This window comes from Oryx dammah, unplaced genomic scaffold, assembly GCF_014754425.2.
Source record: "Oryx dammah isolate SB20612 unplaced genomic scaffold, SCBI_Odam_1.1 HiC_scaffold_3, whole genome shotgun sequence".
Taxonomy (NCBI): domain Eukaryota; kingdom Metazoa; phylum Chordata; class Mammalia; order Artiodactyla; family Bovidae; genus Oryx; species Oryx dammah.
Genome location: NW_024070187.1, coordinates 69,544,783 through 69,569,391, shown reverse-complemented (window position 1 = coordinate 69,569,391; position 24,609 = coordinate 69,544,783). Strand labels below are relative to the sequence as shown.

The 24,609-nt window shown below is 43.7% G+C and overlaps 1 protein-coding gene across 2 annotated transcripts in view; it reads right to left on the bottom strand.

Moving 5' to 3' along the window:
• KIT (KIT proto-oncogene, receptor tyrosine kinase) overlaps positions 1 to 23,666 on the bottom strand; it is an 82,212-nt gene extending 58,546 nt beyond the window's left edge. For both annotated transcript variants that reach the window (XM_040238228.1, XM_040238229.1), the window contains exon 1: positions 23,545 to 23,666. In XM_040238228.1, coding sequence (XP_040094162.1) covers positions 23,545 to 23,611 — 67 coding nt within the window. In that variant the 5' untranslated portion in view covers positions 23,612 to 23,666. The remainder of the gene's footprint in view (positions 1 to 23,544) is intronic.
• Between the last annotated feature and the right edge of the window lie 943 nt (positions 23,667 to 24,609).

The following is a 24,609-nucleotide window of genomic DNA, read 5'->3' as shown; positions in this document are numbered from 1 at the left end:
ATTTTTCCTCTGAAGCAGTTAGTGAAGGAAGTGAAGAAAAAATGTAATGGTGGGGGACATAGAGAAATTCTAGGTTCTAAATCTTGAGCAAGTCCACAGGCCTCTGTTTCCTCTTCTGAAAAACTAAAAAGAGGGCATCGAATGTACCTAATCAAATACTTAGGCCTTAAAAGAGTCATGATTAAAAAAGTATTAAAAAAATCCAGTAGCTAGACATAAAAAGTACTCAACTATTTGTGGCAATAATGAACAGCAACGATTCTCTTATTATATAAGTAATATAATTAATTGCCTACTTTGTTTTTAAACTACTGTTTGAACACAGAAAAAGGGCCTAAACATGGAATTCAGTCCCTAGGTCTTACATTTTACAAAATGAACAGTAAGCATGTGTCATTCATTGGACAATGAAAGGAGGATCCTTCTCATCTTATTATCCTGCAAAATCTCTTCTAGATACACCCACATCCTCCACAGCAAAGGCTTTCACAAGGCTACTTAATATATTTCCTACTCATTTATCCTAAGAAAAATACAACCTGATGTTTGAGGAAGCAGAACTTCCCCTTTTGATCTTAGACAAAGATCTGCAAGGCCATTATGAAGTGTGTCTTGGGGGAGTCAGATAAGGTCTGGACTTGACAAGCACGATGTATCAGGATCCACCCGTGCAGCAGAAAAGAGGAACTTCCTCATTTCCAGCGGGTTTTCCCCAACAGCCTAGTGCAGCTCTTGTTGTAAATATGTAGATTTCCATGTTTTGAGTTCTGGAAAGCAATTACAGAAAGAAGCACCAGATAAGCAGCAGCAGGACTCAAATCAATAAACACCAGAACAAAACCCTTACCATCTGTGAAGTCTGTGGTTGGGGGGTGGAGGTGGGGAAGCTCTTAATTTCTTTCAATGTTAACTTCCTTGACTTAAAGAACAAATATTAAATATCTTAGCAGACACAATTAATAACTTTGCTCATCATCTCCAACCTGAGAAGAGCTTTGACAGATGTCGCTTCTTTTAATGGCAAAGTGAAAAGGAACAGGGCAAGAAAGGCATGGGAAGTCAGCCATGCCAGTCAAAGGCCAGCTTCACCCCAGACCTACCCAGGGCCACGGAAAACTAACATGCAGGCATCTCACTTCTAAATAGACCCCCCTGGCTGCACGCTTCACAGAGGGCAGAATAGCCAGACCCTTGAAGGGACCTGCAGAAGGACCTGTCAGAAACTGACTTCACGCCAGCGCTGTCCTGGACATGTGCGGTTGAGAGTGAGTGTGGGCAGAGTTCTAATCTAATCACCACACCTTGTCCGCCAACCAGGAAACTGACAATTCCTCAAAATGCCAATTCCCAGGATCAAATGGGGAAATGAGGCAGAATTAAAAGCAAATGAAAGCTTATACAAAATAAAAATGTGACACTTAGAAGTTCTAGTTTTAATTCTACAGCATCTCATTCTAATGACATCAAACTGTTACCAATAAACAAAGGACTGTTATATATAACGTAAATATATGCCAATGGGGGTATTTAGAACATTTTTTTGTTGGCAAAATATATGGAACATAAAATCTATCACTTTAACCATTTTTAATTAAACAATGGAATGGCAGTAAATATATCTACAATATCATGTGACCACCACCATTACCCATTTCCAGAGCTTCTCCATCATTCCAAAGTCAAAGTCTGCACCCATTCAGGAATAACTCTCCATTATACCATCACTCCCACACCCCAGCCCCTGGTGACCACTGTGTTACTTGCTGTCTCTAGGGATCACACATAAGTGGACCCATACAATACTTGTCCTTCTGTGTCTCACGTAACTCAGCATAGGGTCTCCAAGGTTCACCTACGTTGTTAGTGTGTGTCAGAATTTCTTTTTTAAGGCTGAATAATATTTCACTGTGCGTATTGCATTACATTTTCGTTTCTCCATTTATCCTGACATTTGGGTTGTTTTCCTGAGGCGCTTTTTAAACTCTGTCTTCAAATGTGATCTATATTTTTGAAAGCGCTCTCTCTGCTTTTCTAGCTCAGAAAAATGCTTGGAATAATACATGGCTTAAATAGATGTTTAAGCTAATTTTCACCATAATGGGTAAATCAATACATTTAATTAGTGATTATACTCCGAATTCTGCTTTTAACAGACCTGTCAGACAAGGGAAATTGCACCTTCCCCTCTATCCCAAACACTAGGAGGACAGAACTTTTTCCTTTTGTTTCCACTTTCAAAATGTCATCTTATAGCTGGTTTAAAACAGAGGAAATAAAAACAAGATTATTGATTTTTTTAAAAAAAAAAGGAATTTTATCTGAAGCACTTGCCAGAGAAAAGGTAACCAGCATTGGTTGTGTCCAGTTCTTTGCGACCCCATGGACTATAGAGTCCATGGAGTTCTCCAGGCCACAATACTGGAGTGGGGAGCTGTTCCCTTCTCCAGGGGATCTTCCCAACCCAGGGATCGAACCCAGGTCTCCCGCACTTCCAGCAGATTCCTTACTAGCTGAGCCACAAGGGAAGCCCCAACTCTCTTGAAAACAGAAGTCAAAGGGAAGGGGTCAAATAGTTTATCTGCAGCCCTGAACAAGGTAGAATGAAACCCCATTCTCCCCCTTTTTCACAAAGTAAGTGGAAACATGAGGAACCCCTTTTTATTTGCCTATACTAGGTGCCATAGAAGAGGGTTTGTTGGTTATTTGCTGAAGAGAGCCCATTTTCAAAAAGGCAGTTGCATGGGTTTTAGGTTAAAGGACTGGGACTGATGCTGAGGGCAAGAGTGAGCTGAGGCTCCCTGCTTGGGGCGGGTGGGGGGGTGGTGGAGGGGGTAGAACCATATGGATTGGGGCCAGAAAAGGAACTCAGCCTGGGTGGCCTCCATATTCTCATAAGCCCAAGGCTGAGACTCAGATGAGTTTTCAGGGAGGCGTATTAGCAACTTAACTCTCAAAAGAGTCAAAAAAACTAATATGTATATACATGGACAAAGTAAATGTGGCGAAATGTTAATATGTGAATCTAGGTGAAGGGTATCCTGAAATTCTCTGCATTCATCTTGCAACTTCTGTAACTTTATTCAACAGTATTTTAAAGTCCAGAATCCAACTCAGAGACTGGAGATGACTCTGCTTTTCTGAGCTTAGATGAGCAGGGGAGGCCACAGGAATAAAATGGAAAAGGTATGGGTTTTAGAGATTCCAAGTTGAGTGATGTGAAACTTGTGGAAGGTATCTGACCTCTCCAAGCTTCAGAGTTCCGACATCTATAAATCAGTAGTGAGCTACATCAGGATTTAGACATTATCTCTAAATCCTATACCTACCTTATGGTCAATAAATGGTTGCAAATGAGAAATAGTGTTTATGGTGTTTGTTCCAAAACTTACTGTGTTTATTCCACTTCACTCTTTCTATCAGGAGTTTACATTGGGTATGAGAGTATGCTGAGCCCCAGATGTAAAATAAACACAAAAGTGAAGTGGGTTAAGTCGCTCAGTGGTGTCTGACTCTTAGCGACCCCATGGACTGCAGCCTACCAGGCTTCTCCGTCCATGGGATTTTCCAGGCAAGAGTACTGGAGAGGGGTGCCATTGCCCTGGCAAATACAGAGAGCAGATTATCAGCTTCCTATATCAAAAGTAAGAGTGCCAACAAGCCACTCTAGATCTTGAAACCACCATCTTTAACGAGGATTTAAGTTACTTCCCTGGCTGTACAGTGGTTAAGACTCTCTGCTTCCACTATAGGGTGCCCCAGTTCAATCCCTGGTCAGGGAACTAAGATCCCCTGTGCAGCACCTCCCAAAAAACAAATGAGCCCTCCTCTAAATATGTGTATTTTTAATAAATTATATCCATAGATGCTATTGCCAACCCTTCCACTGATTGTTACCAAGGCTTACTTAGTTTCTGATTTGAGGCAAAATGCTCCCACTTTGAAGCTATCACCTCTGGGAGGTAACTTGCATATTGTCACCTTCTATAATAGGAATGAAAAATCCTAGCTTTATCTAGGCCAAGACAAATTGACCAAAATGAGGCAAAGGAGTGTGTGTGAATTCTATCAAACAGATCTGAAAGTGGGCGGGGAGAAAGATGGTGCCCCAATATCAACTCTGTGAGCAGAGTGAGCAGGTCTTCCCGGAAGCCCTGAGGGAACAGAGGACAACAGTCATTTCCCTGAAACCCCCCCAGGCGCCACCTTTACCACTCGGGCTACTGGCCTGTGTATTATGAATATCTCCATGATCAGAGGAGTTCCCCCTTTTCCCACATTCCTGAATGCATAATACTCAAGAACCTCTCTTGGGCGTCCCATAAGCCAGATTCCAAACTAGAAATCATGAGATTCTGCTCCCCTGTCCAAGGGAATCCCCCTTCTAGCAGTAGGATTAGATGATGGTGGCAACTGGTCTTATAAATAAAACTTACTAGGTGACACACCATCAAAATTGCATACATTAATCACCCCACATGTCCTAGGAATAAAAATGGGACTACTTCTCCCTACCTTTCATTCATTCATCCAAAAACTTTTCTTGAATATTTGCTATAGGCTGGACCCTTGCGCAGCACTGAAAAAGGCAGGGTCTCTCTCTCTCTCCCTCACAGAATTTATATTTAGCTGCACCAGTCAACCAGTAATTGTCCAATCACACAATTACAGTGTGCAGAGTGGGGAGACATGCACCACCAAGGTGCCCTGACCTGACCTACCCTGGGGGGTCAGAAAAGAAACATGACAGCGGGGGTCTGAAGGGCACCAGGAAGCAAGGAGAACTGGTGCCCCTGGCAGGGGCAGAGGGGCAGGGAGCTCCAAGGAGCAAGGACAGCTTCAAGGAGTGAAGCAAGCCCTGAGAACAGAAGACACGGCAGGTACTGTGTGCAAAGTGGAGATCAAGTGGAGCCACTGGAAGTCTCAGATGGGATCCACATGGACAGACTTTACTCCAAGAATACTGAGAAGTCTCTGAAAGGTTTGAATCAGAGAGGAACACAATCACATTTATTCCTTTAAAATACAATCCAGAGGGGCCTTTCTATCACCATTCCCCCACTCCCACGAACGACTTCTTTGCAGCCTCTACCAGGGGCATTGTCCCGCAGAACTGCAACTGTCTGCTTTCCTATTTGGAGCAACTGAAACACCTATCTATCTTTTCAGTGCAACGGAAAGAGAACAGAGAATTGCACACTGTTCTAATATTCAAGAGGCTACATTAGCTTTAATTTTTTTAAACTATCTCAGCCCAACACTGTAACAAAGCTCAGTCATTTTTATACTCAGGATTGGTGGTTTTAAAACTTTAGCCTACACCAGATACAGCTGGAGAGCATGGTAAAAGGGATCACTGGGCCCTATCCCCAGAGTTTCCAAATTTGGTGGGTCTGGGGTGGGAAGGGAGTCTGCACACCCCTGAAAAGCCCCAGGTAATGCTGCTGCTACTGCGGGTCTAGGACCATACTTGGAGAACCAACCATCCCCTCCCCGACAAGGCAGTCAGTTACCAGGAGAAACCTATGGCATTAGTGCAACAAAAAAAAATCCTTTTTAACCAGCATTAATCTGGATCTGTATCTTGGAATTCAAAGCAAACCTGCAAAAAAAACAGATTTTCTTTAGTGAGCAAATCTGCCTGGCTTTTACACCTAGAAATCGGCCTCGTGCTGGGTCCCCCTGACAAGCTTTGGCAGCTACTCGGGCACAGATTTCTCGAATCCCCAAGCTTTAGAAGTGGGAAATATTGCAGAATTCACCAGTCACAGCTACAGGACTCCGGAAGAGTGACACAGGGTGGCAAATACAACTTCTGCAGCACACCAGACCTCAATCTGGTGTATGGCATGCAAGAGCCCACATCCACAGCCCAGGCTAACCAGTGACGACCTCAGGGCTCCCACCTGCAGTGGGTCAAAGACAGACAACAGCCCAAGCCTCTCCTTAGACTGTATGTGCTCCTGCACAAAGTCCTATGAAATGCCAGGCACTGCTTGGTGAGTAGTCAGATACCACTCACCAATTTTCTAAATTGCTAATCAGATAATTGCTGCAATCATTAATTCTGCAGCCATTCTACATTTGAATACACAAAATAAAAAATAATTAGACCAAAACAATCATATTGGTCTAAAAGCACACTAATGGACAAAATTAGTTTATTCAAATTTGTTGCAACATGTACCAAAACACTTGGCTGGTCAATCTGCTTAATGAGTATTGACTTTTCCCTTAATTTTTCTTGGGTGACATTCACTTAGAGCAGTACATTAAGCCTGCTACCCTTTGCAAAGGATTCTTAAAGACCAGCTCCATTTTGAAATGATTTCTTCTCAATCTCTTCATAGAAAACCAGAAGGAAATGTCTGAAAATGATCTTGTTCTATTTTCCAGAATTAAAAAAAAAAGTTTCTACTATGCCCACTGAGTAAGTTTTACTTCTTTCAATGGCTTTAGAATAATGGTTGTCCCTAAATACAGGAGGAAAAGGGGGCCAATTCTAAATTGTCACCTTTTAGCATGTAATTTAAATCAATGGCCAACTGGAGGAAACTCAAATTGGAGGAAGGAAATTTTGTATTTTTGGAAATCTAAATTAATATTATGTCAAATCTTGGCAGCATTTTTTTCAAATGACTATAATTAGAGATATGCCAATTCTTCACTGGGGGGAGAAAAGCTGAAAGAGAAAAATGCACCTAATTAAGTAATGATTTTATCTTTATTAGATGGCATTAAAAGTGCAAATGTGGTTTAACCCTTTTAAAACTATAAAATAGAATTGTCTCCTTTAGAACTCAAGGAATATCAACCCAAACAAATAATGGCAAAAGTGGGTGGCTCTTTACACCTTTTCCTCAGAAACAACAGCCCAGAGATGACTTCCTGGTCCTCAGATAATTTCAACCATTACATTTTGTAACACCAAGTTTAGAATATGGCTTAAGTAGCCCATAAAGTGGCCAGTTTGCAGATAGTTAGAAGCACTGACTTTTCTATCACACATTCTTATATTTTGAAAGAAAATTACTTTTAAATAAGGCAGCTATTATTAGTGATTTAATGTTTTAAGACTTTGCTATTTTGCTAGCAGACCCAAAGGTTATCAATTTCATGTTAAAAAGCCCATAGATATTCTGGCAAGATGGTGGTGGGAGCGTAATTCATTGAATCTCCCCAATTCATCCTAACCATAAAAACGGACAAATAGAGCAGAACCAAAAACCCATAGACAGCATCTACAACAACCCAGGTGATAAGGTATCCCCAGGAACTCTGTGTATGAAGGAAGTGGGGACAGACTACCAGGAGCTTGAAGAACAGCCACTAGGTGCTCACTGGAAAGCTCCAAATCCCCATTCTGGAACACCCACAGAAGCTGGCAGAGTACTCTGCAGGTTCCAACTTCCCTGGGAAGTGTAGAGGGATTCTGTCCCATGTATTTCTAATGTGCGGGGATGCTCTGGGGGTTGGGGAGGCCTAATCCCTATGAACTAACAAACTAAGCGAAAGCTCCACACTGTGGAGAAACTGCTAAGGATGAATCCAAGGTGAGTAAATTGGGGCAAAGGAAAGATTCAGTCAGGTAAGAGCTGGGGACAGAGACCAAAAAGTTAAGCTCTTAGAAGTGGAAAAGTCAAGTCCATTTTTTTAAACCACTTCATAAAAACAATGTAAGTGGGTTCTTTAGAACTGTGAAGCAAGAAGAGCTATAACGGTTCTATCTACTAAGAGTATAGGAAAACTAAAACTCATAGTGAACCACAGAAAAGAATGTTTTATTTAAAGAAAGAGTAAGGAACAGAATCACATCCCTAGTATAGACAATAAAATTATGCCAGAAAAACAAATATGAAAACTATAATACTTCAAAAAAAACACATATGAAAACTATAATACTTCAAAAATGAGCTAAAAGAAATAAAAAAGTTATAAAGAATAGACTAAATCGGAATTTTAAAGTCATAAATGAGCTGATTGATTGAATATATATATATGTACCTGAATCACTTTGTTGTATACCAGAAATTGACACATTGTAAATCAACTATACTTCAATTAAATAAAAAAGAAAAAAAAAATGAGCTGACTGGAGAAAAGATTTGAAAAATGGAGATAAAAAACTAAGAAAATGAAAGAAAAAAATCATTTTAGAAATAAAGGGTAAATAAAAAGAACACAAGAGCAAATAAAATGAATAATGCCTCAAAAGAAGAAGAGAAGGAGGAAAATGTTTTAATTCTATCAAATTATGAAGATATTAAAAGGATTTGAGAGAAAAAGGTCAAAATAAAAGATCGGCAAAGAAGATCTAACATGCACACAATGGGAGCTCTAAAAGCCAAGAGGAAAAATAGAACCAAGAGCAAAAGCCGCACTGTAAGCAAATTTAAATTTATAGTCTGAGCCCAGGTCCCCCGCATTGTCAGTGGATTCTTTACCATCTGAGCTACTAGGGAAATAGCACATTATGTCCCGGGGGGTGAGGGGGTGGGGGGGTCAACCCAGAGCATCTAACACTACAGAACTACTAGACTTCAAAGAATAAAGGTAAAAAACAGTCCTTTGGGTATCTAGACAAACATATCAAGCTAAATATGAGGGAAAGGAAATCAGATTGCCAGCAGACTTTGACAACACTTTATGGCAAAAGACAATACAGTAAAATATTAAAGATCCTTGAGCAAAGAAAAGATGAGCCAAGGATTTACATCAAACAACCTGGCTTTGAAGTATAAAAAGCAAAGGCTACAGACAAGCTCCTGTGAACATAATTCAGGAACTACTTCCCATGAGTGCTTTCTGAGGTACTTTAGAGAACAAGCTACGGAAAACCAAAATGTCAGAAAAGACATAAGCCATAGTGGCAAGCATTAAATATACATTTACTTGCAGAACTAAGATTAAATGATGATTTAAAAAGGAGATAGCAGAATATGTGACTGCTATACATTGTGATAAAGTAATTTTGGTGTAGTTTCAGAAAAGTTAGGGGATGGAGGAGTCTCTGCAAAGCAGAATATGCTTGCTGATTGCCTTATAGATAGTAACTGGGAGTACAAAAGTATCTCTTCAAATCCCAAGCTAGGAGAGAAAAGGGAAAGAACAGACCAATAACTAATTTAAACGTTGCTCACAGAAGGCAACCAGTAGGAAACTGGGCCCAGAAAGAGTGAACCAAGAGTTATTATATAAAGGTGTCAGTGTAAAGGCAACCATTAGAACAAAAGCCAAAAACTTTGCAAGTACTCAACAGTATATCCAAAACAGAGAAAGAAAATAAAATTATAGAGGAACATACCATCTACTGATGTTATCTTGTTAAAAAAGAAATCAAACTTGAGTATGATCATACCTCGATATGACAAGTTTACAGGAAATTCAGGGAACAGAACATGTTAAACAGCACCACAGGAATGCAGGCAGCAGCAGCAGCATTTGGACTGTGGAAAATTGCACGGGACAAACCCTCAGTTTCTTCAACAAACACTGGGGAATACAGCCTACAAATTAGAAATGACTTAAAGGCCGTGTGGCTCTTGTGGGGATTCTAGCAAAACTTTCTATGTTCACCACTTATGTTTTCATACTTATTTTCAATAAGGGAAATGTAAATCCTGGATACTCGATGACATTGTGGAACTTTACTGACTTTGAAGGCTGTGACACAGCCAGAGAAGGGAATCTATTTTAGAACTACATACTGGAAACATTCACAAATGGATTTCTACAATGCTTGAGATATGCTTTAAAATAATGGGAGGACAAGGTGGGATGGACTCCCTGGCAGTCCAGTGGTTAGGACACAGGCTTTCACTACCATGGACCAGGGTTCGATTCCTAGCCAGGGAACTAAAGATCCCACAAGACACATGGCAAGGCCAAAAAGGAAAAACAAAATGGGAGGACAAAATGAAGAAGAAAGACTGGTGCTGATCCAATTGCTGAAGCTGGATGATGGGTAGATGAGGGTTCGTTCCATTTGTCTCCATGTGTGAGATGGTCCCATAATTATTATATACATGCCTGTGTACATGCTATGTCAATTCAGTCAAGTCTGACTCTTTGTGACCCTACAGAATGTAGTCAACCAGGCTCCTCTGTCCGAAGAATTCTCCAGGCAAGAGTTCTACAGTGGGTTGCCATGCCCTCCAGGGGATTTTCCCGACCCAGGGATAGAACCCACATCTCTTAACATCTGCTATATTGGCAGGTGGGTTCTTTACCACTAGCACTACCTGTGAAGCCCCAGTATATATATATATATACACACACAAACACATACATACAAACACACACACACATATATATACACACTTACATTTCTGTGTATTTTAAAGGTATATATTTATATAGTTTTTAAAGTTATTGTGAGATCCAATTCGTCCATCTTGAAATAAAATGGCTGCTAATAAGTTTTCAAATAACCCAGGAAATAACTGAGAAGTCACAGGCCCCTCTCTTGTTTTCTTCAACCCTTCCCTAGTCAACTGAGAGCAGACTTAAAGGCTATTACATTTAGGCCCTGATGCTCTCACCCAAAACAACAGGTGCTAATGAATGATGACGACACTGGATTTTTATTTTATTTCTATTCTCAGCTTAGAAACACTAGTCTTCCGTCAACTCTAGACGAAGTGCTTTAAAGCAACTGATTTCATAATTACTTAAGCACCCACACTTGTATACCTAAGGCGGTTAGTTTCACCAGAATTGTTAACTGACACTGTCCCAAGCACCTGAGTACTCACCTTAATGCCGTCATTAAGTAACCACAGCTGTAGTCAGCGGGGAGGCCGCCTCTGCCACACACAACTCCTGGGGTACCACTCGCTGTTCCCCAGTCTTCATCTTGGATTCTTTCCTGAGCATGGACACTACCGCCACCAAAGGCAGCACGAGTCCTACTCTGTGCCCAAGAGCGGACAGAGGAGGAGCTTTCCTGTCCTGTGTACCCAGAGTATCCATTCTCACTGGGGGGAGTCCTTGATTTGAAACTGGAGGGCTTATCACTTCATGGACCTCTGAAAGTTCATCCTAAGGCTAAAAGGCAAAGAAGTCATCCTGTCCTCTCATCCACGCTACTGCAGTTAACAGTGGAGTGGAAACACCATGCCCAGCATGACAAGACAGTGGCTGAATTGTGTTTTAGCTTCTCCACGACCTGGGCGCTTTGTCAGACTCACAGTGCTAAATACAGGTATCATTAGAAACTGAAGATGGTCAATTTTGACAAAAAAAAAAAAAAAGATGAAAGAAGGTGAAAAGGAGGTACAGAGCCTCCCGTCCTTGGAGACAGACTGGAGAGCATTCAGCCTGCATCCCTGAAGCATCTCTCTCAGCTGTGAAAAACCATTCTGGTCCATTCGGAGGAAAAAATGGTTCCAAACCTACAGACGGATGACGGACTTTTGGCACATCCAAGGCTCTGCAGACTCCTGAGAAGTGAGACATTCCCTGGCATTGTGGACACTTCTGTCACCCACTCTGGTATCTCCTTCATCAATACACTCTCATACCTGCTAGAGGCTGAAGTTACAGAGACTAGAGCCATAACAAGCTGGGAGACTGGTATGTGGGGCACCACAGAGGCAGACAGGGCTCAGGAGACAAACATCTCACAAAGCTCCTCCTGAGCTGCCGCAACCCGGTTCCCTTCCCACACTCCCATCTCTCTCCATTTTGCCTCCTCTGGCCCCTCCTTCCCTGTGACCCCCAACCCTCTGAGAAATCTTGCCTTTCTTTACTTCCGTCTTTAATTGACCCTAATGCAAAACTGAAATAAATCTAAATAAAGCTGCTTTCTCGAGGAGAGACCCTAGACCTTTTCTTTCTTCTGGGCTCTTTGTAAACCTGGGCTCATGAAAGGAAAAGAATTCACTAGAACATAAGCCCCAAAAGGACAAGGATATTTGCCTGTTCATGGCTGTGCCCCTCCAGCATATCAATAATTATTTGTAAACAAATCTACAAATTCCTGGTACATGTAGGGTCCACTGAAAAGACACTGAAGGGACGGAGAGAATGAAGCTGTAAGCGTTAAGCACTACAGCTTTATGCCCAGAGGTGCTGCTCCAAGATTTCCACATGGAGAGAGAAGCCACCTGCACCTGCCTGGATTGTGCTCACCTGCCTGGATTGTGCTCACCTGCCTGGATTGTGCTCACCTGCCAACGGCAGGCTGCTCACTACTGTAGCACTTTCGGCATCCTGGCCTGTATCTCCTTAGAAGGCACTCATTCTGAAACTAAAGTGATCATTTAAAATAATATCCCTTGAAAATGCTGGAATGGAAATTAGGCTACGCATTCAGATCTCCTTAAAAAATTCATAAATCTTCTACATATGCTAGTTTATTTTAAAAGACTGGAAAGAAGGGTTCTTTTTCATGAAAGTGAGCTAGAAACTTGCCTACAATTTCCCTGTAGTATATATACTATACTAAAATAACAAAACCACTTAAACTTCCCAATTAACTGTTTTCAAGTGGCGATTCTAATGACGTATTTTTAGAGAAAGGATCCTAGTTTAATTTAACTAATGACGAAAAGCCTAAAGCCTGTGTGGTTTTACCAGGCTGTTTCTTGAGATGAAAATCTTCCATCAGCCGTTAAAAAAGAAATCTACATTGTGAAGAACGTGATGGAAACACATTTTTAACATTTTACAAACTATAAAGCACGCTTTAAAAGGAGCCAGTCTTTCCAAGTAGAATAATTCCCAATTTTTTAAACTATTTAGTCTTGTTTTCTTTAAAACATATCCTAGCCAAGTAGAAAAACAGCCAAAGGCCACACAAAATCACTAATATTTTCCCCAGAAGTCAAATCTACATTTGATCTGTTTCTATAAATACTTCCCTTCCAATAAAAAAGAGACACCAAACAATTAGCAAACCTGGTAAACGCCTCCTTTGTTCAAACCCTGCAAAGCAATTCCTCTGCTAAATCTGCATAGGCCATTATATTTAACTTACTGGCAGCCCTGATTGTTTTCAAGAATTTTAAAACGTCCTTTGAAATTATCTGAGTCACCTGGGGTAAAACCAAATGTTTAAGAGATACAAAGGAAAAAGTAAGGATTTCTCCTCTTTTCATTTACCCTATTATTTTTTAATCCATTAGGTCAAGTACAAGGCATTCCCTGGAAAATACCATCATTCACATGTTTATCTCAAATAATAGATTTCCACCTCTCATAAACAGCTACCTCCTCCCCGAGGATCAGTGCTTTGGAAAGGGCAGTAACCAGCACCTCTCATTACCTTTTAATTACCTTCTAATGCAGGGCTAGGGAATCCAGAGCAGATCAGAATTCTTTTCAAGGCTTGAGGGTTTTACTTGCTGCTGGGTTTTTTTGTTTGTTAAACAAATGAATTTATGCATATTTATGCACAAATTTATGTTCCATACTTGAGTTACCATTATAATAAATATTTAAAATTTGTTAATAAGCTAAGACTCAAAGATTATCTCTTGCTACTATCAGATGTTGAGCATACAAAATCTGTGATCTTGGCTGGGGGCGGGTAGGTAGGAAGGTAGAGGTGGGTAATCAGCCCTGGACTTAAAAGCAACTCCAAGTACATATCCGTGGACCTACTCTGGATGCGCACTGTGCATACTGTGTGTGTACACGTGTGTGTGTGTACACGTGTGTGTGTACACGTGTGTACGTGCACACGCGCATGCGCGTACACTGCGCATAGTGTATATGTGTGTGTTAGTTGCTCAGTCGTGTCTGACTCTTTGCGACTCCAGGCTCCTCTGTCCATGGAATTCTCCAGAGAAGAATACTGGAGTGAGTTGCCATTTCCTCCTGCAGGGAATCTTCCCAACCCAAGGATTGAACCCAAGTCTCTTCACTCTCCGGCATTGGCAGACAGGTTCTTTACTACTAGCGCCACCTAGCAAGCCCACAATATATGCAATACCATGCAAAAGTGAGATCTACACTCTTCCTAAAATTACTTCTCTGAGTAAGCACCTACTTGACCAGATGACACTTATAAAAAATCTCATCACATATGGCATTATAGGAAATACTGCAATTACTGAAGAAAAACCCAGGTGCCCTACAACTTATCCTATCTCGTATTCTGTTAGTCTCCAGAGATTGTTTTCTACAGGAGTCTTTCAGCTGTCACCCTCTGCTTCTGTTGTTCACACCCTGACCAATCACCCCACTCTTCAAGGTTTAACTTGGCTTCCAAATCTTCCTTGCAATCAGCTATTCTACCTGAAAAGTGAAACCTATTCCTTCAGCCCAATGCAATAAAATATGTGTCTGTCTTAGCTTCTGGACCCGAACTGTTAAAGTCTTATTATAAATTTTACTACATTAGCATCTACCTAGCACTTCTGTTTCCATAGATTCCCGGCTCCTTCAAGGCAGGAAATCACATCTCAGAAATCTTCATGCATGACGACATGACAGGTGTAATGATGTAATCAACGAGACTGCTGAATTGCAGTTCCATACCACCTTCCCCTGCTGGACAGTCGGCTGATTTAACAACTGCCACTGAACCATGAACACCAAATGACCAAAGGGAAGGGGCAGATGCGAAGGGAAGTGAGAATGCTGGGCCAGCCCCAGAGCAAACAGTCCATCCCTGAGTAATCAAGGGGAAAGGTCTCCTTCATCCTTGCAGACCTCAGCCTGTATGCAGCATGGCTGACTGTGTCTCAGAATCACCAGTCGGTGGGGCAATCACAGAGCACAGCCATTCTTAGGTCAGGGCTAATTACGGCTGATCATAGATTACTTTAGACCTCAAACTTCCTTGTTTTGATTCTGGCCCTCAGCTTAAGCTATAGTGCTGTACAATTCATTCTGTGGTTATTTTCACCACCCCCACCTCCAATACATCAATCAATAACCCAATTTTAGGTCCAAGTTCTTTATTAGCTACCTTCAACATAAGCAAAAACTGTGAAGATCCTGTTAGTCTACTCAGAATTGATGAGAAACCCTTCACAGCCACGGCAGTGAAGGGGCTGGTTATTTTATTTAGCAAAGATTTCAGGTAGGCCCCTAAAAAGTCATCATACCAACTGAGGGGTGCAGGGCATAACCATTTAAAGACAAAAATTACTTACTTGGCTTTTGTCATACCTGCAGCCAAGACCCTATAACTAGTTCTGGTAACACAATAAAGTCTTTCCAACCTTTCCAATCAACGGATTTTCCACACACACACACCCACACACACACACACACACACACACCTGACTTCCCTTCTGGGGCAATTTAAACTAGTCTTATTTGGTCCCATTCTTCACTCATATTCTGCAAATATTTGAAGACTGTCATTCACTAAACCTCCCTTCACCTTATCTTCTTCAGGCTTAATAAATCCAATTTCTTTAAGTTGCTTTCAAAGGGCCTATTTCCCAAAGCTTTAATCAACTCTATATCCTCTTCTATACCTAAAACATCCATTTTATTCTCTAAGAAAACCAATAAACATACTTTTTAAATGGTCTAATGCAGAGAATAAATGCAGAATTATCTTCCTGTCATCAATTTCTTTTCAGGAAAATTTACTTTTCATTACATGACTGGTACACAACACACAATTCTTTCTAATCCCCAAATCCTACTGTAACATTACAGAGCCATGTTTTGTTGACCTTTGGAGCTTAAGTTTTGTTTTTCACTTGGACCTGACCCTAAGAAGAATTTCATTTATATCTGTCGTAGTTTCTGTGAAATTGGCCTTCAAGAAAATGCAGTCTGTAAGAAACCAAAGAACAAACATAGCATCACATGCCCTCTTTCAAAAGGGCTCATCCTCTTAGCTTTATTTCTGTTAATTCCATAGCACCCCCAATTCTGTTGCCACACCCACAGCAACTCCTGTTCCCCCACCTATCTCATCAGTGACTGGCAAATCCAAGATGCCTGTAAATTGGCCAAGTGAATGAACCAAGTCTGCCACCTTTATCTTCCTCTTATTTCTAAAGTGTTTCTCTTTCTCTCCAGAGCATGCACTCTAACACCCAAGCGCTCAGTTCTTCATCCAAAGACCATCTAATCATCTAAAGAGTGTGACTGATGGACCCCTGCCCAGCTCCCCACTAACATATAACGCTCAAAGGCTTAACTCCACTCTAACAGAGGCTCAGAAACTCTCCCTTAGGTATTTGTACACCCATGTTCATAACAGCATTCTTCACAATTGCCAAAAGGGGGAAGCCAAGTGTTCATTGATGGATGAATGGATAAACAAACTGTGGTAGACACGTCCATGTACATGTACTGTCTTCCTTTAAAAGGAAGGAAATTCCAACATGCACGACCACAAGGTGGTGGTGTAGTCACCAAGTCGTGTCTGACTCTGCAACCCCAGGGACTGTAGCCCACCAGGCCCCTCTGTCCATGGGATTCTCCAGGCAAGAACACTGGAGTGGGTTGCCATTTCCTTCTGCAGGGGATCTTCCCAACCCAGGAATCGAACAAAGCAAATTCTTTACTGGACTGAGCTATGAAGGAAGCCCTGAACCTTGAAGACAGTATGCTAAATGAAATAAGCCAGTCACAAAGACAAATACTGAATGATTTCTCCTATGTGAGGTCCATAAAGTGTCACAATCGTACAGACAGAAAGTAGAATGATGGTTGCCAGGGGCTGGCGGACTGTTTCATGGATTGAGAGCACTAGGTTTTTGTAAGATGGCAGTGTTCTATCTTAAATAACAATGTGAAGATAATACCACTGAGCTGTACACCAAAAAATGTTTACAATGGTAAACTTTACGTGTATTTTACTAAAACTTACACACACACACACACACACACACACACACTCACACTCCTTAGTTTCAGCTGCCCACAGCAAGGGGGTGCCCAAGTTTTTGGAGCTGGCTGGGGAGTGTGCATCAGGACAAAATGGTGGAGCAAACAGCCCTGGACTAGTGAGCAAAGCTGGGAGGGCCACTCCTGGGTCAAGTCTACCGTAGCCTTGACTACAAAGGTATTTGCATAATCTGGACCAAACCGAACACTAAAACGACCCTCTCCCACCAACGATCCTTGAGGCTAACCAAAGTCCACCTTTCCAGCCTCTTCCCTCCAATTCCTTCCCCCTAGTCCTAACAGGAATTGTATCTTCAAATAAGATCTTAATCTCTTGCTCCCTCTTTCAGCAGTTTTTTTTCCAATACAAGCCTCAACCACAGACACTCTGCCCTCCTTTAAAGTGTAGAACTTAATGTCAAATATTATCTCCCAAGTGGACACTTTTACTGATCCCTGACCTATCACATGCCCACCAAGATGTAAACTCCTCTCCTTTGAAATATTGCCTGGGTTCTCTGCACTCAAGACACCAAATTCTACTTTGAATTGATGGTTCTGCTCTCACTTTATTCCTCCACAGTCCAGGATTCCACACGTACAGTACCTGCAAGGACCAAAGCATAGGGATTGATCATCCTTTGCTAAACTGAATCGGAAACGTTGACTGAGCAAAGCTCTATACAAGTGCTGAAGAACAGGCGAGAGTTCAAACTAGTACTGACTCAGCACTGCTGTGTGTCCAGTACTGGGGGCAACGGACAAGCCCAGCTTGGTCCTTCAACGGCTAGAGAAGAACCTCTTACAGTCACGGAGGAGCCTCTCCCTCTCAAGGCTTTCTTTCAATGCCACTTTACAAGGCATAGGATTCAGGGACCCTCTGTGAGTTATACTTATTCACATTGAGAAAATGGCCATCTACAGAGCTTTCCCCTCCTAAACTTTTATCCAGAAAGCTGCACCCCCTTTTATAGAAAGCAGCTATGAATAAGGTTAAACAGAACCAGGGAGGGAACTATGCACAACACTAACTGAATCTTAAAAAAAAAAAAAAAAAAAAAAAACCAGACATTAAATGGATAAGCTTCAGGACTTCCCTGGTGGTCCAGTGGTGAAGACTCCATGCTTTCACTGTAGCGGGTGCAGGTTCCATCTCCGGTCAGGGAATTAAGATCCCACATACCTCTCCATGAGGTCAAAAAAATATATATATATAAGTAAAAAAATAACAATAAATGGATAACCTTCATCTTGATCTAGGCTCCCCTGGTGGCTCAGATGGTAAAGAATTTGCCTGCAATGCAGGAGACTCGGGTTCGATCCCTGGGTCCGGAAGATTCCTTGGAGAAAGGAATGGCAACCCACTCCAGTATTCCTGCCCCATTCCAGTATTTCTGGAGAATTCCATGGACAGAGGAGCCTGGTGGGCTACAGACCATGGGGTCGCAAAGAGTTGGACCCGACTTGATTAATATCTCGTCTTGATTAATACTAAGACAAACCCCTCTATATAACTTGGGTTTAAACCATTTCTAAATTTCTTTCCTAAGAGACAAAGCTGAAAAAGAAACATTAAAATCAGCCTGACGGTGGAGTTCCCATGCTTTCCCTGTAAGGGACGCTATGCAAAATGTGTTTTCTGCATAATCTAATTTTCTCCTTTTAGTAGCCCTATGCCATCATTCCCATTTTACAGGTGAGGAAATGAAGCTTAAGCGAGGAGAAGGGTCTCATCCCAGGCCACAGAGCTGGCAAGAGGTAGAACTGAATAAAAATCCAGCTTGTCAATTTCAGAGCCCAAGCTCTAACTGGGATGCCATACACCCTGAATAGCAATTTCGCATAAACTTTAAAGTTCGCAAATGCCTTAAAAACATAGCTGTCAGAAAGGTATACAGCCAAAGATATCTAGCAAAATCATTTCATAACTAAAAGGTAAGCACTAAGGCTAAAGCATAAGATGAATGGGAAAAATTAGGAGGGATAAATATTTTCACTGGAGAAATCTGGGTTTTTTTTTTCCTCCTGAGGAAAAAATAGTCCAAGATCTGTTCAATCTCTAAGACTAGTGATTCCCAACTGTTATGTCAAAAGCTATATAAAATTCAAGACAAAAATTAAAGTTTATTTCATTTTAAAAGTTGTCAACATCTGTTGGTATCTGCATGCAAGGATTATAAAGAGAAATAGTCAAATTCTACACATTTATGAAGTTTCTTCATTTGTTAGGTGGCTATCCCATCCCATACCCTGCGCCAAGTATTTTTACAATAATTTGTTTCTAATCTTTAAAGTAATCATATTAGAGAAGGCATTAATCCCATTTTAGGGATATCAATAATTTCTAATTTATAGATAATTATGTATTAAACTTGACATGTATTGAGTTTGTACCATGAGTGTGCCAGGCAGCACCATGCTAAAAACTTTATATGTAGCTACATACTCACTGACACAGAGAGATTAAGTAATTTTCCCAACGTCACACAGCTAAAACTAGGATGAAAGAAGGAAGCTCAGCAAGAGTAAGCAATTCGTTCCAAGGTCACAAAGCTGTCAGTCATGGAGTCAGCAGACTAAGACAAGGCTGTCTTCATTGCTTAGGCCTGTGCTCCTTCCACAAGGTACCTGCAATATCCCACCTGTGCTCACTGGTGCCCAAGGCTAAACGCCTAAAAGCCTGACTGGCAGTAGAGAGGGATTGTCTAGGTCCCATGTAAAGAGGCAATTTTCAACTCTTCAAGAGAATTGAGAAATCTAGATTTTGATACAAATTCTCCATAGTTTAAATACTTCCCCAGTATTTTCTAAAAAAGTATTATGTGAGCCAAATAAAACACATCCAAGTAAGGGCTATCAGTTTACAATTAAGTGTCTGAAGTCAAAAGATGGGCTGTCTCAGGTCCAAAATGTCAGAAACCAGAGCTGCTAAGCCAGGCTTATTCATAAGTCCTCTCTACTTTCAACAATGATTTACACTGAATTCGCTCTATATTCAAACTTTAACTCCCTTGTAGGCCCTCTTCACTCTGGATTTGCAGCCATGAAGATATCTATTCAAGTTACAGAGACCACGTGTGAAATTTTCCATGCTTAAGATTTCTTCAAATGTCTTTTGGTGCCTGTTTTTAAAAAGACACCAAACATGAACACAGCAACATTTAGCACTTCCCTAGCCTGTTGGCTGTTAAACTAAATTCATTCTGGAAAATACCGCTGCAGCCTTGACCATTGCCTTGAGGGGTTCCCGCACTGCAGTTCAGCTTCAAGAACTCCGCTCAGGACACCATGGCTCATTTCCTGGTATCCTTTAATCAGCTGGGGAGACTTGAGGAAATGAGTCAAAATCCTAAGGGCAACTTTTAGTGGCCGTCAACAACAGCAGCAAAATCCATCACCACAACAACATCTGTACATAAACGTGCTCCAAGGGAAGCCCACAGAATAATCTGGCACACCATTTGTTTGGGAGAGAGAAAGGTTTTGAGTGGTGAACTAACTGCATTATAACTCATGGTACTCATCCAGGGTAAACGGCCAATGGTGTTATCCACCACTGGGGATTTTCTCTCTCACAAGTTCACCACAAGTATACAACGCAAAGACCACTTTTTTTTTTTTTTAATACAGTGGGGATGGAAAAAAAATTTCAACTAACTTGCATCATCATTTTAGAGACAGCGCATCTTCATTTTGGAGGGATTCTAACTGGAACAGGACAGTTCACACCTAAAACCCTCATGCTGTGCTAAGTCCCTTCAGCCATGTCCAACTCTTCTCGACCCCATGGACTGTAGCCCGCCAGGCTACTCTGTTCATGGGACTCTCCAGGCAAGAATACTGGAGTGGGTGCCCTCATACCCAGCGTCAAAAGGGGAGCTATCATACATACATATCATACATAGCCCTGGGGAGCTATCACTGAATGACTCCCCCTTCGATGAAACTTCCCTCAAGTTGAGAACTCTAACTCAGACACCCTGTGACAGGCAATTCAAGGTCTTTTTTCACCAACATTGGGAAGGTAATAATCTTGACCAGCCTATATTCCCAGAACCTCCAACAATGCCTAGCATATGATATATAATAGTTTCAAATAAATCTCACTTTATAACTGACTGAGAAACCATGTGAATGGATATACACCTGGGCAGATGGGGCCAATCTCAGGCTTGACCACTGATTTTTGTGGGAACCCTGGCTTATTCTCAGCCAGTTTCTCCAGATTTGGTAGGGATGGTAACAGGACTACCTCCAAGGCTTATGGAGGGGACTGGAAATTTCAGGCAATGGAACCCAACACAGGACCTGGCACTAATGTGAAATTTAAGGCACACTAGAAAAACGTGTTGCAATAACACAGCATGAGTGATTTATAAAGTCTTGAGGGAAAAAAAATGTGTGGATGGGTGGGAGAGACCAGAGAGGGCATTAAATGAATTATCTGGGTTTCCTGTATAAAACCATCATGTTATTTCCAGCAGGATAATAATCCAGAATGTTCTGTGTCCAGCTGCTGAGAATGACTCTAGCCTCACACCTGCAGGGACGAGGGCAGGGTATGATTCACCATTCTTTGCAGGTTCATCCTGCTGGGTACAGGAGTTATCAACACTGCGGGGGGGGGGGGGGGGGGGGGGGGGGAGGGGGGATGGTGCTGGAAATGGAGGATCCTGCAGAGTGGGCACCTCCTAGCCCTCAAAGGGAAACTAGGCGAGCATGTGAGAGAACACACACCTCGCTGCTTTAACCAGAGGCAGGCGAGTAGGGTACCACCAAAGAGTCTCTGTGACCAGGAGAGGCAGTGGAATTTCAAGGAGGCAGGAAGGATTCAGGGAAAGAGCTCAGAAGTAGAGAGTCTATGCTCATGACACTGAAAGGAGAATTTGGGACCCAAAGGCTCCTTCACGGTGCAGACCCCTCACTACCCTGTGGAGGACCCTGTGCTCCCCTGAGTTTAAGGGACTGGCACAATGGCAGACAGCCAATAAAAGCTGAGAAAAGAACCAGAAAGGCAGCGTGAGTCTTTGTCACTATACCACACTGCCCCCCGCGAGCCAGACCTTAAAATCCCCTCTGCCAAAAAATTCTCTAGGATGGAGCAGGCTAATTCTGAGGAATAAGGAAGCTATTCATTTAATTTTCTAAAAAATGGAAAATGTTTCCCCCTCAGGTCCAGTACACATATCTTAAATGAAACTAAAATATCAAGACACCAAGATGTAAGGGACCAAACATCTCATTTGAAGCTTAGGCAGTCAAATAAGCCACCGGAACCCGGCCACTCGTCATGATCCTTCCTACCTCTCTTCCCCCACAGGAAAGCCCTCACAATGCTTTAAGATTTTATGGGAAAACTGACCAGCAGTCAGAAAACTGACGAGACAGTTCCACAATAGTTCATAGCGATGCTTCCTCTGGAGCCCTTGAATTCCAGTTCAGACTCACTTTCTATCCTAACATCATCAAGTTAGCCTTATGGGTTTAAAAAAAAAAATGACGTGGGAAATAGTAGAGCTTCAGGGGCTTAGCTGGGCGACTTGCACTCGCTTGCGCACCAGAGACACCCAGAAAAAAAGAGGGGGCAGGAATGTGATTGAGGGCTTCCAGGAGTCTACAAATCCTCCTCCTCCACCTGAAGACCCAAGTTCCCGCGCAGATATAACCGATTTTCACAACAGCTTTAAGATTTAAGTAAGATTTGCTGAAAGTTCCACTCCATCTCCCACCCCCCACCTCGGGCAGCCGTTAAGTAAATCACGCGAGAGGCTGTGTTGCGATTCTCAATATTCCCAAAGAAAACAGGGACCTGCGATTAGAGGTCACAGACACCGAAGGGGCTGGCAGAGCCCCGTCGACCTGGCCGGGCGCTCAGGCCGGGCGTGGGCGGCGGTTGGGGTCGGGGACCGCAATGTCTAGGCGCGCCATCCCTGTCTCCCCCGGGAGCAGGCAGCAAACGCAGCCACCAGCCGCTCCGAGGCGCGTTGCAGGAAAGAAACGGCACGCGGCGAGCCTCGGGCACGGGATATACAAAAGCAAAGTCTGCAGCCTAGCGGCTGCTTTCCACACCCCTGCCCAAGTTGTCCCCGGAGCCGCACCTCCAGGTTCGCGGCCACAGAGCCGCACGCTCCCCTCTGCTAAAGGCATAACCCGGGAACCCGAGGACGCCGCAGCCTTCGACTCCGGTCCAGCGTGGCGCCTGGAACAGACGAGGCAGCGGGTGCGTCCCCGGCCCTGGGGCACAAAGAGCGCCGCGGTTTGGAAGGCAACCGCTGCAGAGCAAAGAAAAGACTCTCCTACAACTTCGCCCTCGGCGCGGCTGAGAACCTGCGGGCCGGTTCTCACGCACAACTTTTAACAAAAGGATGCAACCGCCGCGCCTCAGCCGTGAGAACTCCCTCGCCGCCCGCCTCTGACCCCGCTCAGCTCGCCCTCCTCACAAAAGCAGCCCTAAACTCACACACAACCCGCTGCCCTCAGCGTAAGCCCCTCGCCGCCCGCCTTCCTGAAAGACTCGCAGCTCAGCGCCACCGCCCCCCCCCACCGGCTGAGGAGGGCTCCCGACGCAGGTGAGCAGGGCAGGGCGCAGTAGAGTCCCGGGGCCGCCCCGAATCTTCCCGAAACTGAAACGCACCGGCAGCCACCTCTCCCCAGCCACCCCAACGTATTCGGACCCTAACGGGGCACGGGCTGCGCCGGGGGGAGGGGGGAGGCGCGGCCCGAGTACCCGCAGCGCCCTCCCACCTGTCTGGACGAGGAGCAGGAGCAGCAGAACGAAGAGGAAATCCCAGGCGCCGCGAGCGCCTCTCATCGCGGTGGCTGCGCTGGGACCGGAGCTCTGTTCCACGTTCCGGCTCTAGCCCGAGTGCTGGGAGCGCGGCAAAGCCGAGCCCCCAGAGCCGCGAGCGCCAAGCCGCGGCCGCTCCTCCCAGCGCCCTCCCCCTGTGCGACGGCCACGCCCCTTCTGCGCGCCCCTCCTCGCCTGGGTCTGGGTCTGGCTCCCTGGCGGCGGTGTCTGACCCCTGTTCTTTCGAGGTGCTGATCCCGGCGGACTGAGCCCGCGGGGAGTGGTTGAGCACGTCGGCCCCCGCCCCGCGCTCACGACCCCAGAGCCCATACATCTCTCCACCTCTCCTCCCCGGTGATGTTCCCGGACGAGAGTGGTGTTGCCCGCCAGGCGCTTTGTGAAGCTGGGCACCACGCGCACATCAAGGGATCGGCCCGCCACCTGGCAGATGCTCCCCAGACAATAAAGGTCCGCCACCGCCCCTCGAGCAAGCTCCCGAGGGAGGAGGCTGGACGCCGCTGGTGGTGGATGGGTGCGGGGAACAGGAATTTGGGGGGAGCGGAATTGGGCCCCGACATTCTTCTGTATTCCTGTTGTTCGAGGGGGACCAAGCGTGGCGCCAGGAGCTGCGGTAGAAGGCTGAGCCCAGGCGTAGGTAATTTTTAATGCTCAGTTTCTGCACCTGCTCTTCAACCTGTAAGAGCACAGTTGGTTTCTATTGGTCGGCTTGGCCTCTGCCGAGACCTTTCTGGATACTGGGGCTTTGGGGTAGGGAGGGGCCTTGTGAAGTTTACTCTGCGAGCTCGAGTTTTTAAACCCATTTGCGCCAAAGTTCTTGTACTAAAGGCCCTCTGAGCGTCTATTTTTTTTCCCCTTGTACTCTTTCTGTGCCTCTCTATCAGAAGGTAGTTACAAGGGTGGGGATTCTTGTGTTCCTCTTAGCTGCCCTAGCCTGTACCAAGAGCAGAACAATAGTAAAATGATCCTCTTAAGCCAAGTTTTTCACGGCCTAGGAAGTGCTT